Raw genomic sequence first — 15,790 nt, 5'->3', positions numbered from 1 at the left:
CAGGTCCGACCTTAGACTCCGCCTCCTCCAGCAGAGCCATCGCTGATTGGCCGAATTCCGTACTCTGGCCAATCAGCACTGGCTAATGCATTGTATTGGCGTGATGAAGCAGTGCTGAATGTGTGTGCTTAGCACACACATTCAGCTCTACTTCATCGGGCTAATAGAATGCATTGGCCAATCAGCGCTGGCCAATGCATTCTATTAGCGTGAACTGAGTTTGCACAGGGGTTCTAGTGCACCCTCGGCTCTGCTACATCAGATTGCTACATCTGATGTAGCAGTGCCGAGTGTGCATCAGATGTGTAGTTGAGCAAAACTGACTCAGCACTGCTAAGTCTCTGCATTCGCATAGGAATGCATTGGCCAGCCTTCGGCCAATCAGCGCTGGCTCTGCCGGAGGAGGCGGAGTCTAAGGTCGGACCTGAATGGAGACTGGTGTGGAGCGATCTTAGACTCCGCCTCCTCCAGCAGAGCCAGCGCTGATTGGTCGAGTTCCGTACTCTGGCCAATCAGCACTGGCCAATGCATTTCTATGGGGAAAAGTTAGCTTGCGAAAATCGCAAACTGACAGGAATTTCCATGAAATAAAGTGACTTTTATGCCCCCAGACATGCTTCCCCTGCTGTCCCAGTGTCATTCCAGGGTGTTGGTATCATTTCCTGGGGTGTCATAGTGGACTTGGTGACTCTCCAGACACGAATTTGGGTTTCCCCCTTAACGAGTTTATGTTCCCCATAGACTATAATGGGGTTCGAAACCCATTCGAACACTCGAACAGTGAGCGGCTGTTCGAATCGAATTTCGAACCTCGAACATTTTAGTGTTCGCTCATCTCTAGTAAGTAACAGTGTTTTTTGTGTTGTTTTTTTATGCTTGTATCCTCCACTAGGTCTCCAGTCATTAAACTTTGGGGTCTGAAAAGATGTCAAATTTTCACCTTGGGACCCCGCCATTCCTAGTTACGCCACTGTATATACCTACATACAATCGGCTACCTCTAGTGGTGTCTGCAGGCAGCAATAATTTATCAGTTAACACTATGACTGTGTCAAGGGAAGAAGGTGATCTTGCCTATAAATGCAGATGATGTAACATGGAGTTTTCAGTTTTGATAGGACCATTCTGAAATATGCTAAGGAGCCTCATGATTTCAATGCATAGTATTGGGGCTAGACGAAAGCAACTATATGTTGCCTTTACATATGTCCACTGGCTAGATACATTCAGTCTGTACTAAATTATATGTGTATGCTTGAAAACCATAAAAAAGCACAATCTTATATTGTTTTCCCTCAATTATAGGTTACATGCCTGGGGTTCAAAGAAACCACCAGCTGTCACAGTATGGACCTCAGCAGACTGCACCCTCTATGTCCCCTCATCCATCTCCTGGGGGTCAGATGCATACTGCATTGGGTAGCTTTCCACAGGGAAACTCCACTGCCAATTATGGACCACAAATGAACCAGTATGGACCGCAAGGCAAGTTTTAAACATAAAAATACATTTCATGCGTTTTTTTTATGTTCCTTTTATTATATATATATTTATTTTAATGTTTCCGTTTTATATTGAAATTTGTGATTTGATATAGAACCCTTTTTCCTGACTAACAATCCTTTACAGACATCTGTACTGTTAGTGCTAGGCTGTATAATTTTTATTTTAGCCGTATCAGACCACATTAATTAGAAATAATTGTTAGTATGTGATTGCATTTAGTATTTCCCATCCCTCAGCTTAATATTAATGGCATATAAAATATTTGCATTACCACAGTTAGATGGGGTTAAATGAGCAGTCTCATCTGCAGGGTATCCCGCCTGGGAAAAGCAGTTGGCTGCTGGTCTCTGCTCTAACAAATGCCAGCCTGGACCCACATCTACAAGTGTGTGGGCACCCGGACTTGGCTTTGTGACACGTCCAGCTGATATGGGCCAGCCAGGCAGCTGCTGGATTCATTGTCTTTAATGTTTTAGGCCATCTGTTTTCTGTCAGAGTCCTCGCCAGTGAATTACTAATCCATTAGCAAAGCATAGGAAGATGACTGGCCTCCTTATTCCTGGATTTCCCTCTGTGCTGTTTCATGTATTTATTTGTCCTTGGCACCGGTTTAGATTAAGATGTTTACTCTGTCTTAGTTTTATGCTCCTGATTACAGGCACATCTAGAATAAAAGTCACACTGGTCAAGTATAATGTAGATGTCTTGTTTCTTCCTTATTTCCTATGTTTCTGTTATGTATGTAGTACAACTTTAAAAAAATATTTTCTGGTATGGATTATGTATTTTTATACATGTTTTGAAATGGGGACTATGAATGCAGGTTTACTGCAGGCTATTTGGTATTATAATAGCACAATAGAAAGAAAAAGGTAATCTAATTAATTTTTGTATAAATATTGTATTTTCCTTGGCATGTTACATAGTAAACAACTGACATCAAGTACATGCAACATATTTCCCAGCCCAAATAGATAAAAACTCAATGTACACTAGATCTTGTATTTTATATGCTAGAAAAGCTGTTCGAGGCAATAAGACAATCTGGAGACAAGTATTTGGTAAATGTACTGATGGATCCCATAATCGTGAATCAGTAATATAGGGAAACAGAACTATGATTTCTACATGTTATTGGGAAGGAAATTATTGGTATTCTGAAAAATAACTTCAGTATTGTCTCAAATAATGACAATTGTGTGTCAATAGGGCTTCTGGGGACCCATGAAACAATGATTATAAAGGATTGTGTTGCAAGGAAATGATTGATACATACATACATATACATTATATATATATATATATATATATATATATATATATATATATATATATATATATATATACAAAGTTCAGACCAAAAGTTTGGACACACCTTCTCATTCAAAGAGTTTTCTGTGTTTTTCATGACTGAAGGCATCAATAACACATGTGGGATTATATACTTCACAATAAAGTGTGAAACAACTGAAAATCTCTTGATGAGGTAGTCACCGGAAATGGTGTGCCCTGTCGGGTTTAATAAGTGGGATTTCTGGCCTTATAAATGGGGTTGGGATCATCAGTTGTGTTGTGCAGAAGTCAGGTGGATACACATGTGAATCTACAATTTTTGTAGTCATGAAAATACAGAAAACTCTTTGAATGGGAAGGTGTGTCCAAAGTTTTGGTCTATACTGTATTTTTGCCAGTACGCCTAAAATATTCTGTGATTTCCTGTTTCCTATAAAAGGACCTTGAGCCATAGACAGAATGGTCTGGAGCAGATCCTATTGGGGTTTTTTTTGGTTTTTTTTTATGTTTTGATACCTGTGATCATCAGTATGGTGATAAGTCTGGGGGCTGCTGCAAAGAAATCTCCTACAGAAAATGGGTAGTATCACCATATTATATGTCCTTGTGGACAGTCAGAACTGTATAACTTTTCACTTTTTTTTATTTTTTTACTATAGATAATAACATGGAAACCTCATTAAAAATTCTTTAAAACTACATTTAACATAAAACTTGACTGAAAACTTTTTTCATTTTCTGGCAACACATTTCCTTTAAAGCCATGAATCCTTCCTGGTCTGCTTTAATCTTTCTCTACTGTAATCATTAGTCCACATATTAGTGGTTAAGGAAGACGTTACCTGCTGTATTGTGGTAGTGGTGCTATATGGGAACCCACTGTTTGTGATGTATTTTTTGGCTGCATTGCTATTGCAAATTAATAGAGAAAAGTATATTTAGAATGTGGGGTTTTGCCAAGTACTAATTGGCTGTGCCTCTCACTACCACATGTGTGAACACAGCCTTAAGCCAAAAAGAGTGAATATTTACTAGAAAAGAGGCAACAAAAGGTTATTGATTTCCCAACAGTATTAGTTTTCAGAGTCAATGTAATACATGTAAATTTTTTGCTTACATTTGTTTCATGTATAGCTATAGTATAAGATTGGTATAGCATCTATAAGACCCCTTAAGGTGTTGGATTCATTGCCAATAATTCAAGAGATAAGAGATCTGACGACCATGGCCAATTATTATGCAGATTGAGAGTAATCCTGATGATACACAATAAGTGATACAATTATTATGTTCCTATAATAAATAGAATTGTTGTATGTACAATGTGATAGTTACAGTAGACATGGCTGCATAACTCTTGCAGTATGAGGAGAAAAACTCCTCAGGGTCTTCCTGATGAAGAAAAACCATGGGTCCATAAAGCAGGCATGTATTAGACTGGGCAGTTTTAAAATTGTGTAGACAAAACTCTAGAAATGGCTATTCATAGACGTTCTTAGATTAGCGTTCACTTCTAGTGGGAGGAAAGGTGGGTAACTGTGAATAATGCTCTGCTCTCTTATACAGTCATTTTGTGTTATATTTAGATACATCAAACTAGATTTTTATACAGAAAAAGCAAACTAGCGTTCTAGCCCTTGTATAAGAATATGACTTGTGATTTCCATTGTGTTGGGCTGGAAGACTTGACAGCTAAACCTTTCATCTCCTGTATGTGTCAATCTACTTCTCCCCGAATCTCAGAGTGCTATGTCTGTCATTATTTGGACAGAATGCCTAGTATCTCTTGCCAGATTCTTGACACAAGCTTATAATAAGCAATGCTGCATATAAAAAGCTCAAGGTGCATTTTCCCTTCCTAAAATAATAAAATAAATAAAAAGATCAGTGATGGCTTTGATTTGAAATCTGGCATGCTGCCTCACAGTCCTAGTGAAGTTCAGTAGTAAGTTTTATACAAAAATGAATGTAGGTTAACTTACGCCCTCAAGCTTTTTTTTTTTTTTTTCCCCCATAAAAAGCTTTGTGCATTTTTATTATTCCCGATTTTAACCTCTTCACTAAAGTGCTTGAGTACTGTGATTAAGTGATTGATGTTTAGAAATGCTGGCGGGGGGTTCATGCTGCAGGCTGGAGATGCTGCTTCAGCTACAATAAATTAAATGAAAATACCCATTATTTTGCCTATGGCTTTTCCGAGGTTGCCTAAAAGTCTGCTTTTGTGAAAGGACATTGTAATAAAGATTATATACATCTGTCACAATTTTTTTTTTTTTTCAGAAGGGTCGGTCTTCTTTTTGGATAACATTCCTTGATGATTTTTTGTAGCCTTATTTTCTGCCCTTTTTTAATCTGGTATATGGCTTGTATAGAGAAATACTGTGCTGTACAATTGAGTTGGTCCCTGTCTGATGATGCATTATGTTTGACAGTCCTGCACTTAAAACATACCTCTAATTAGAAAAAAAAAACCTTTTCAGAAATTAAGAGTACAGGAAAAATTGAGAAACTTTGTATTATATCTTATTCAATAAATATGTTGTCTTCTCAGTCTATCAAGTGGAGTTACTTTTTAGATATTATGGAGAAGGGAGAGGTAGAAAGAGGCAACTGGAAAACACACAAAGATAACTGCTGCTGTTACACACTGATGTTATTCTGTTAGTGAAGGGGGACCTCTCTTAATACTGCTATGCTAGAGATAAGAGGCAGTAACTCCGTTAACATCCTCTTTGCCCCCCTCCCTTCTCCATAGAGCTCTGTGTGTGAGCAGGCTACCACTAAGGACTCTATGTAAAGGAAAGTAGCCCAATAAGTGAAAAAAGAAACCTCTCCTTAAAAAAATATATTATGAAGTTTCTTATATGCACATGCATTATTCATTTATGAAAAGTTGTTTATAATTGAAGGTACTTTAAGGTATCAGATATTTTCTTGCAATCTTTTTCTGCTTGTACTATCTATTGTACGCCTTGTAATCGTTCTAACATTATTAAACTTCATTATTTAAGGAAGTTACTCAAGACCGCCATCATATACTGGAGTACCAAACACGAATTACAGTGGTCCTGGTCCCGGCATGAACATGAATACGAACAGCCAGATGCATGCACATGGACCAAATAGCTCCATGAATATGGGAAGAATGCCTGGAAGTGCAGTACAGAGCAGGCCGTATCCTGGAAACATGGGCAGTATGACTCCTAACTCTCAACAAGGAGGTCCAGGGATGGGTCCACCCATGCCTACTGTGAATCGTAAGGCGCAGGAGGCAGCAGCTGCAGTAATGCAGGCAGCTGCTAACTCTGCACAGAATAGGTATGTTTTTAATGTTACGCATGTAAAGTGTATTATGATGTACGATTTTCTTTTATGTACTACTTCTAACCAAGTAAAATAGAATACTGTTTAGCCAATGCTCTAACTCGAAGAATACTCAGATTAGATCACTTACACATTCATTTTCTTTTTTAATTAGGATTTAAAATACAGTTTCAATTTTAATTTATTTAATATACATTCTGTATTTTCATTTACTACTATTACTGGTGCTGGGTTAATAGACTAGCCTTTATCTCAGTGCTGCAGCATTTAAAATCTCCATCTCTCTACTTTCCTACCTATCTAAATATTTCAGCTGCATACAACAGCAGCCTGGAAGGGTATGTGTCCCTTAGGATGGAAATCTGCAGCAGAAACACTGCAGCATTTCTCTTTGTAATCCGCAGCAGACAACCTCAAAATGATTCATTTTAATGTGGATTTTGATCCTGCTAACCTGATTATAGATTTCAACCTTTGCAGTGCAAAGAGAAAAATCCACATATAAAATTTCCAACATATACTGTAAATGACATACTATCGGTCAATGTCTTCTCATATTTTGTACCGATTTTTTTTTTCCAGCATGGGGATGAGATTTTGAATCCACTTTGCTGCTGCTGTAAAAATTCCTAGGAGAAAGAATATATCTTAAAGTTTTAATTGTTGCGGTTCCCAGGTGTTTTTTTTTTTTTTAATTCCAAGTCACTATCCATATTTTAACAAAAGGAAAAAAAAATATATTAAATCCTGCAGTTTTCGCTCCTGCCCCTTAGGCTAATCATTTCTTAGATAATTCTATAGGAGTTTTCTCTTCGGCAGTCACCTCATTTATATAGCGCCATTATGGACAAAACCATTAACCCATCATTGGCTCCACTTCTGAAAACAGATGATGTCAAAGATTATCGCCATCCCTGTACTGACCATACCTAGAAAGCTCCCCCATACACCTCAATGAATAAGCTCCAATCCAGGGGTGACATTCAAATTTATTTACTGCTTCTGCAGGGGGGAAGGTGGTAGGTGGTCTTGTGACACGAAGAGCACCGCTCAATTTTTTTGGGAGTGGGTGATATACAGGCCAAGAAAAATAGCCCCTGTTATATAGTAGAATGGCCCCATCACTGCTGTATACATTATAATGGCCCCATCCCTGCCCCCATACAATATAAAGGCCACATTACTGCCCCTATAAAGTATAATAGACTCCATAACCACTCCGTACATCAGATGTGAGTATTAGCTCCATACTCATCTCTTTTCTATCTGGCCCACTCCCAACACTGACCTGGGATATGTTGTGCACCCAGAGAAGGAAGTGGGGGGGGGGAGAAGCAAGTAATGAACTAAAACTTACCTCTCTTACCTTTCTCCCCACAGCTTGTAGGCCGCAGGCCTAATGTGGCTTGTGGCCTACTAGTGGTTGGGCAGGGATCAATATTCAGAACTAGCTATTTTTAACAGCCGGGTCGGCAACCAGGGAGAACTGGCTTCATCCTACCCTTGTGAAAAAGTAATATATTGGCAGAACGTTTCCTTTAAGAACTGATGATGCTTCCAATCTGGTTACATATTACAAATGACCTCCTTACAATTTGGGCTAAATAATAGGTTAATCCTAGGTTCAGGAGAGACCGTTCATTAAAACAGCAGTTACCTGCTGACACCATAGACTATAATGGGGTCCACTGGGTGTCCGTCAGGTCTCCGTGCAGGACTTTTCTCTCTCTGTCAATTTTCTCCTATGGAGACTCAGATGCAGATGAAAACCTAGTCTATCTCATCTTAATCTGTAAAACTGTGTTTTAGATAAGACTTCACTTGTGATAATTCAATTCACACCAATGCACCTCCAGATAACTTTCTGGCAAAGTTTATACACCATTCAGCTCAGATTTTTTTTTATTTTTTTTTTGTGCTTGCTTCATGCCAAAAATCTAGTTTATTCCTCCTAAAGTTTGCTTGCCCAAGAAAAATACTCAACTCTCTGATCTCCCGCTGCTCCAGTTCTGACACATCTCAAGCCCCCACCTTCTTTTTGCCTTTCAACACAGAAGAAAATGACTGTTCATTTAACCGATAACCACAGCAGTGACCAGATTAAGCCATTGATCAGATAACTGGTCTTTTCCTGTGTTTCAAGAGAGATCAGGACCTGGTGTACCCGTTACACATTAGAAATGGTGGAAGACTAAGTAAGCAGAGAATGATTTATTTATTTATTTATTTTATTTAAACACTATTCTTAGCCCTTTTTATGAATACTTTTTGTCAGCCTTACAACCCCTTTAAAGATAGTCTTACTGGTTCAGACTCCTAAGACTTAGTACCTAAATATTTAAAGGTTTTACATAGTAAGGGTGAGTTTATACTGCCGTGGTAAATGCCCGTTGTTGTCTACCGTCATAGGATGACAATGACAGACATTAAACTTCATAGAGAATGGTTACAGACTGTTTCTGTGTCCATTCCCATTGACACTAACATGATGGCAGCTATCTTCTGTCATGTTTGAAAATAAAGTCATACAGTATATGCATGAATTTATCTTTAGTTACTAAAGTAAACAAAGTAGACAAAAGTAAAGAAACATAAAATGTTACAAAAGGAAACAATCATGTTGTTTACATTAGTGTCAATGGGAATGGATACAGAATCAGTCTATGACCATTCTCTTCCACAATTTAATGGTCATTGCTGTCATCCTATGACGGAAGTCCAGCCAAACACGTTAGGTAACAATTGGCCAAGGGATTGTTTAAATAAGCAACATGAAAACTAAACTGCCCGATCAGGGGGCAATTGGGGAGGGAAAAAAAAGATGTCCTGTTACCCACACTTATTTTTGACCAAATAATGAGCTAAAATTTCCAATATGGCAGGTATTTTTGGCAGACAGATGTCTTGCATTGGTCACTACGAATGCTAATTTGTTTTTGTTTGTTTTTTTGATTGTTGGCCGAAATAGTCCAAACCAACCCAACTAATGTCTCTGCTTTCAGAGAGATATCAGGGACTATTACTGTTTTTTAATTATTATTTATGTAGCCACACCAGTATGCACAACGCTAAAGACAAGCTTTTTACATTTCTCTCTCTGTTTTTGGCATGTAACTACATGTACTGTACAAAAGTGGTTATATTGCAATACACCTACAATGCTGAAATCTGAATTTGAATGATAAAGGTGTAATTCCCTGTTAAACTAGACAGTAATGCTGTAACAAATAACGTAGCTATCCACTATATTCCTATTATAATACCTGTGTTGTAGCTAATGTCCCTTTCACATTCATAACTTTTATGAATGTTGTCATATTACTATTGGAAAGTTGTGTGTTTATATTGAATTTCTATCAAATGCTATTAATAAAAGGGGTATACCATGAAGCCTATTTATTGTCTGTCCATAGGATAGAAGATAAATAGCTGGTTAGTGATTGTCTGACCAATGAAAACCCTACCAATCCTGAGAACAGGGGGTTGATATGATTAGAATAGAACATCTGCATTCACCAAAAATAAAGAACCCCTTCAGGGGCTGTGTGTGGTATTGCATTAAGGCCTCATACACATATTGCAGATTTGGTTAATAATCATCTATTTTGTAAACCAAGATCTGGAGTTGATGCAACTAAAGAGAAGTAAGAAGTATTTCCATTATAACTGCATCATGTATAGAAGCCACCTAAGGTTTTGTCTATAATAAATCAAAGATACTGGAGAAATCTGCATATTATTTATTTATTATGCTTACTTATATAGCACTATCATATTCCACAGCACTTTACAGACATTGACAGTCACTATCCCATATAGGGCTCACAATCTAAATTCCCTATCAATATGTCTTTGGTGTGTGGGAGGAAACCGGAGTACCCGGAGGAAACCCACGCAAACATGGAGAGAACATACAAACTCCTTGTAGATGTTGTCCTTGGTGGGATTCAAACCCAGGACTCCAGCGCTGCATGGCTGCAGTGCTAACCACTGAGCCACCATGCTGTCCATTAAACAGATATGTATTAAACCTAGTGCGGCAGAGGTGCAAAATCACTCATGTTACATTGCAGACATATTGTGTTGAAGGTGATATTGCAGGAACAGTTTGTGAAGGATACTGTGATTCATTTTATTGTACACTTCTCGTTAGAAAAAAAATGGCAAAATCATTTCTCTCTGTAATACCCAGTATTACAGTTATATGAAGTACATGTTCTGTGGAGAGCCCCAATTCTCCTTGCCCTGGCAGTAGTATGTTCACATTTTCTATGCCGCCTCTATATTTCTCAACAACTTATACATATCCTTCACCTCTTCCATCCTTCCTACCGTCACAGACAAAACCTGACCATGGGACTGTTGTGCTTTTTCCATTGTGTAGCCAGTAGGTCATTGAATTAAATGTAATACAAAGGAAAGTTAGAAAACTTTATGAACCTTTACTACAACAAATATGATATAAATAAATATAATTCATTAAATACTTCCCTTCCAGTAACTGTTAGGTCTATCACATAATCTATGGTCTGTTGAAAATTTGCCATGCCAAAGAGAAAATAGCACAGTACACAACCCTGCCTTTCATATGTTGTAGGTTTTGCTTTGTTGTAGCTTCAGCTCCACCAGTGTGTGAAACTACACACATAAAAGGTTGCAGAAAAATGGTGGTTTCTTCTGGTATAGAGAGCTCAAGTCATTTGTGTGTCACTTTTCGCCATAATGCTGTCATAGAAGCTTGCTTACAGCAACTGTTGGGTCACAATTAGAGATGAGCGAGTAGTATTCGATCGAGTAGGTATTTGATCGAATACTACGGTATTCGACATCACTCGCTATTAGAATGGAAAAGTTCGATGCAGAACCAGCATTGATTGGCTGAATGCTATACAGTCGGCCAATCAACGCTGGCTCTTCTCCTACCTTTAGAAGTCTTCTCTGTGCAGATTCCCCACAGCGTCTTCCGGCTCTGACTTCACTCTGCCAGGCATCGGGCCTGGGCAGAGCCGACTGCACATGTCTGCTTGTAGTGCAGGCATGCGCAGTCGGCTCTGCCCAGGCCCGATGCCTGGCAGAGTGAATTCAGAGCCGGAAGATGCCGCAGGGACGCTGCACGGAGAAGACTTCTCGGAGGATCCAGCCCGACCCTTACTCGTGGATTTGGTAAGTATAATTTGATCGAATGTTGCCTACCCCTGAAACGAGCATTTTCCCCCCGTAGACTATAATAGGGTTCGATATTCGATTAGAGTAGTCGAATATTGAGGGGCTACTCGAAATGAATATCGAACCTCGAACATTTTACTGTTCGCTCATCTCTAGTCACAGTCTCATCAACACATTTATTCCACTGCAAATATTTTTCATTAGATCTTTATTGTGGAGAATACATCCATTTGTTGTTTTGTGGAATATAAAAGGGTACGATCAATTCTAGCTGTGCAACTAATGTTTAATTGGTAGCTGTGGAGATGGTTATTTTTTCACGTAACTACATTTTAGATGACTACAGTCCAATGTGGTTTATTTGTTACACTTCATTCATTTGGATTCATGAAGGCTGCCAATTCAGAATGTCCCATTTTCCTTTATATTTTATCAGACATTTTTTGGCTTACACATATTGCCAAAATCTCATAAATAAATAGTTCACATAAAAAAGTATAGAAGTTAAAAGCTATAGCATTTAAATGACATGTGAAATGCATTTCATAAGCACATTACCAATATAAATGTAAACCTAATGTTATCATTGTAGCATTGCTGAAATAGGTTTCCTTTCCTATATCATAAAATGTAGCTATCAACTTCTATCATTATCTATCAACTTGTGCTCGATGACTAAAGAGCAGGAATGAAAAGATTAAAAAGGCTCTGAACATCTCTTTATTTTGACGGATGCGATCACATTTAAACTTTTATTTTGTTCCAAGAAATCTAAAATAAAAATAGTATCTTACAAATAGGCTATACTACCTACCATTTTGTCTCATCCATGAATATTGGCAACTTTATTTCATATCAATAAAATCTCCAGGAATAGGTGATGCGCTTACGCGTTTCAGGCTTTAGTGATTGTTAGTCATAGTATACTATAACAACTACTATGACTAGAGCAACTAAACCTTAAAAAGCAATGTTTACCGGTTCTTGTGGATTTTAAGGATACAAGATAAAGTTGACTATTTTTATTGATGCTAGAATTTCCTTTCTATTACTTCCTGTTTCAGCGCTTCCTATACTTTGTGAATTCTTAACATGAGACTACTTCTTGTTTTGTATCTATAGTTCTGTTGCAGGCCTCTGCAACTTTGTCTAACAAACTGCATACAAACTCTGCAGTCATACTGTTCCATCTGTTTTCTACTTCATGCTCAATTACCAAGAGATAAAGAAGAATACCTACAGTATCAGACTACATAATGGTCGGTTGTAGTTTGTCACTCCTGGGGCCACTCAAAATAGAAGAGAATTTTTTATTACGGATCATTTCCAAAGATGCTTAATGTTTACTTCTAGAACAACGTTCGCTAAAGATCTCAGTGAGACCGCTAAATGACCCGTAAAACTTATGTATTGGGAAAATGTTGCATAATGAATATATTTAGTAGTTCAGTTCCTGACCCCCTGGGGGATGCTTTACATGGCCGGGTTTGGGTCTAGTTTTACAGGACCAAACCTGGCTTAAATCAACGGACATGCTGAGTTTAATTCAACTGAGTTGCGTTGGGGCCAGGAAATCTGGCCGAATTTGGCTTTGTGGTTTTAGGCAGTCCAGTAGGGAACCTGTTTTCATAGGGAACCTTTACATTTGTGTGATTTAGAAACTGCAATAATAAACAATAGTGACCAAATATCACAATGTTCTAAAATGTGATATTTTTTAAACTATGCCATATCGACGGAAAAAAAAAAAAAAAGTAAAAAACCAACATGACAGGCACCCAGCATGCTGTAGTAGAACCAATTTTATTTATTGAAGGTTTTGTAATTTAAGAACAGAACAAACATGGAAATCTGAAAGCAAGGCACGCAGGCCCTGATCGATATGAACGGGCGAGGGGGACGCCCCCGACCGACAAAATATAATATAATACTCATTGTCAAGGCAAAAATAGAAATAATACAAATCGGCCGCATGGGCCAACCAATAAAAGCCAAACAAGAAGAGAACAAGGGGAGGAAACGAAGGGCAAGAGAAACAAACAGAATAAAAAAGCTACATAGATGGACAAAAAAAGATGGACAAAAAAAAACGAAGGAAAACCAGGAAGGGGAAGGAAAAAAGGAGAAGAAGAAGGTCAGAAGCGCAGCTAGGTCTCCTCTAAAGAGAAAGAAGAGGAGAAGTCAGATGACTCCTGGAATATCACCCAGGGCCACCAGAGCTGTTCAAACCTAGAGGGGTAAGGAGAGTCCTCGGCAACCAGGGCCTCCATTCTCCGGATAAGAAGGAATTCCTGTAGAAACTCGAGAAGGGTGGGCAGGGTGGAGCTGCGCCAATGCCTTGGAATGACTGCCTTGGCGGCCATGAGAAAATGCCCCAAGAGGTCCTTCTTAATGTCAGACAACTTTCCAGTAATGACCGACAAAAGAGCCAATAGAGGCAAAACTACAATGGTGTGGTCACACACTCTAGAATACAGGGAGAAGACCGTGTCTTAGAATGGTCGGAGAACAGCGCTAGAACCAATTTTATGCTTCCTTAATGATTGCAAACAGTAAGGATATTTTTATCCACTTGCCTAGCAAAAACAAACAAAAGTGTATTTAGTGTGGAAGACTTTGTGGGTTACTAAGCCAACTAATTAGTGATGTAAAGATAGACTGGACAATCTAAAAGTACGCCATATTTTCAAACAGCATCAGACACTGTGATGTAGTTATAAATTTTGGACTGGATAACAGACAAGTATTGGTTTATCTGCCCATATATTTGTAGACTCAGTAACTTAAGTTCTGAAGAATTGTAACAGAAAAGCTTTTGTGAGAAAAGAACTCCTGACCCACTTCTGGTGCTTCTCAAGCAGGTTTGCGGCCTACAAGCTTGCAGCCGCTTCAGTGTATATACTTACCTCTTCGGCACCTCCCACTCTCTTCCCCTGCTGTGGACGCACTCCAGTGTAATATGTGCGCCTGGAGCAGGGGAACAGCGCGTGACCGGGAGCAGTGAGGTAAGTACTGGCTAGAGGCCATTGGTGGGGAACGTTAAAATATGTGGCTACTCCTGGGGGACAATAAATTGTGTGGGGCCAGTGCTGTGGGCGGACGTTATACTATATGGGGGCCACTGCTGGGGGATATTAAACTATGTGAAAGCCACTGCTGGGGTTATTTAACAATAAATTTGTATTGTATAGAATTTGTGAGGAATGCAGCCCTTGAAATGTTTTTCTATATTTGGACCCTTTGCCCAGCTGAGACTGAGACTCCTGCTGTATGTCATATACCACTGACCTTCACTAAATTTGCTCTGATCATCGTGCCATCGGTTGGGACCATTAGATTTTGGGCTGTCGGCAGCACTCAGAGCTGGCCAGTGGGATTGGTTGCTGCTCTATAATGAAAGGGCAGCAACCCTTTAAATATTTTTCTTTCCAGGCAAAAATATTGATGGTCCGTTCTAAGGATAGGTCCTAAATGTCATGTTAGTGGAGGGTTTTTTTTTTGTTTTTTTTTTTAAAGATTGAACCTATGTCCTGTAACCTACATTGTAGTTTTTTTTTTTATCTATTTATTAAAGAAAGACAAAGAGAGATTGTTAGCATTCCCTGTCAGGTTTTTGTCTTATTAAATGTTACTTGTCTGATTGTTCTTTCTTGGGTGTGTTTGCTGGTAGATGTTAATTAGCTCATCTGATTAAAGTGCATATCCAAAGTAGCTTGTTCTTTTGTCCTGCTTTAGGCCACCATACATTAGGTCGCCTGCTTATCCCAGCCAGTCTGGTGCTGGCGGACGCCCAATGTTTTCCTCACAGCATCCCAACTATGGAAACTCTCAGGTTCCAATGATGCATCAACCTGATCAGTACGGGTAGGTAGAATTGCCTTGCTCTGGGACCCTGGCCATCAGTTTTTGTTATGTTTGTTCTTTTCATTTATTTTATTTTTTATTAACTGTTTACGTACTGACTTTGTGCTTCTTCTTTGCCTTTGTGTGGCATGTATTTCTTGCCATGGTGTGTTTGCTAGCAGTGGAAGTTTTATAACAGCTATAAAAGCCTTAACACTCGCAAGTTGTACTTTTACTAACCTGGATGATGGGCAAGTGCATGTCTATTAGGCATTGCCACAACATTCTGCATGGCTCATGGTCTTTCTACCCTTCATGCCTGCAAGGGTAGCTGTAATGATACCTCACAAGAACTGTTCCACTCATTTCACTAGTTTCTTTTTGTGATTGTCATATTGTATGTTTTTGTCTAAGAAAAGTGTTTTGTGACATACATGGTTACCATGAATGCAATGTTTTCTGCTCCGGTTACTCAGAACTGACTTTCTTAAGAAAGGTGGCTTTGACCTTGAATTTATACATAGAACTGTGTTTTTAAGTCTCTTTATGCTTTTGAAGAGGACAATGATCTTGTCTTTCCAGAAAGATTAGAAATGCTTTTATATTTGTTGCCTCTCTTCAAGTCGTTTATGTGGTTTGTCAGTTTCTGATTTCTTTA

The 15,790-nt window shown here is 38.7% G+C and overlaps 1 protein-coding gene across 8 annotated transcripts in view; it reads left to right on the top strand.

Annotated features, from left to right (window-relative positions):
* The window catches only part of ARID1B (AT-rich interaction domain 1B), a 311,032-nt gene that overhangs the window by 221,661 nt on the left and 73,581 nt on the right, over positions 1-15,790 (top strand). For 4 of the 8 annotated variants that reach the window (XM_075267670.1, XM_075267671.1, XM_075267673.1 and 1 more), the window contains 3 exons: positions 1,306-1,485; positions 5,811-6,117; positions 15,025-15,153. In XM_075267670.1, the coding sequence (XP_075123771.1) occupies positions 1,306-1,485; positions 5,811-6,117; positions 15,025-15,153 (616 nt within the window). Of the gene's footprint in view, positions 1-1,305; positions 1,490-5,810; positions 6,118-15,024; positions 15,154-15,790 lie in introns of all 8 variants that reach the window. The other 4 variants (XM_075267672.1, XM_075267669.1, XM_075267666.1 and 1 more) reach the window with 3 other exon arrangements.

Source organism: Leptodactylus fuscus, chromosome 3, assembly GCF_031893055.1.
Source record: "Leptodactylus fuscus isolate aLepFus1 chromosome 3, aLepFus1.hap2, whole genome shotgun sequence".
Classification (NCBI taxonomy): domain Eukaryota; kingdom Metazoa; phylum Chordata; class Amphibia; order Anura; family Leptodactylidae; genus Leptodactylus; species Leptodactylus fuscus.
This window is presented reverse-complemented; position numbering and strand designations above follow the sequence as displayed.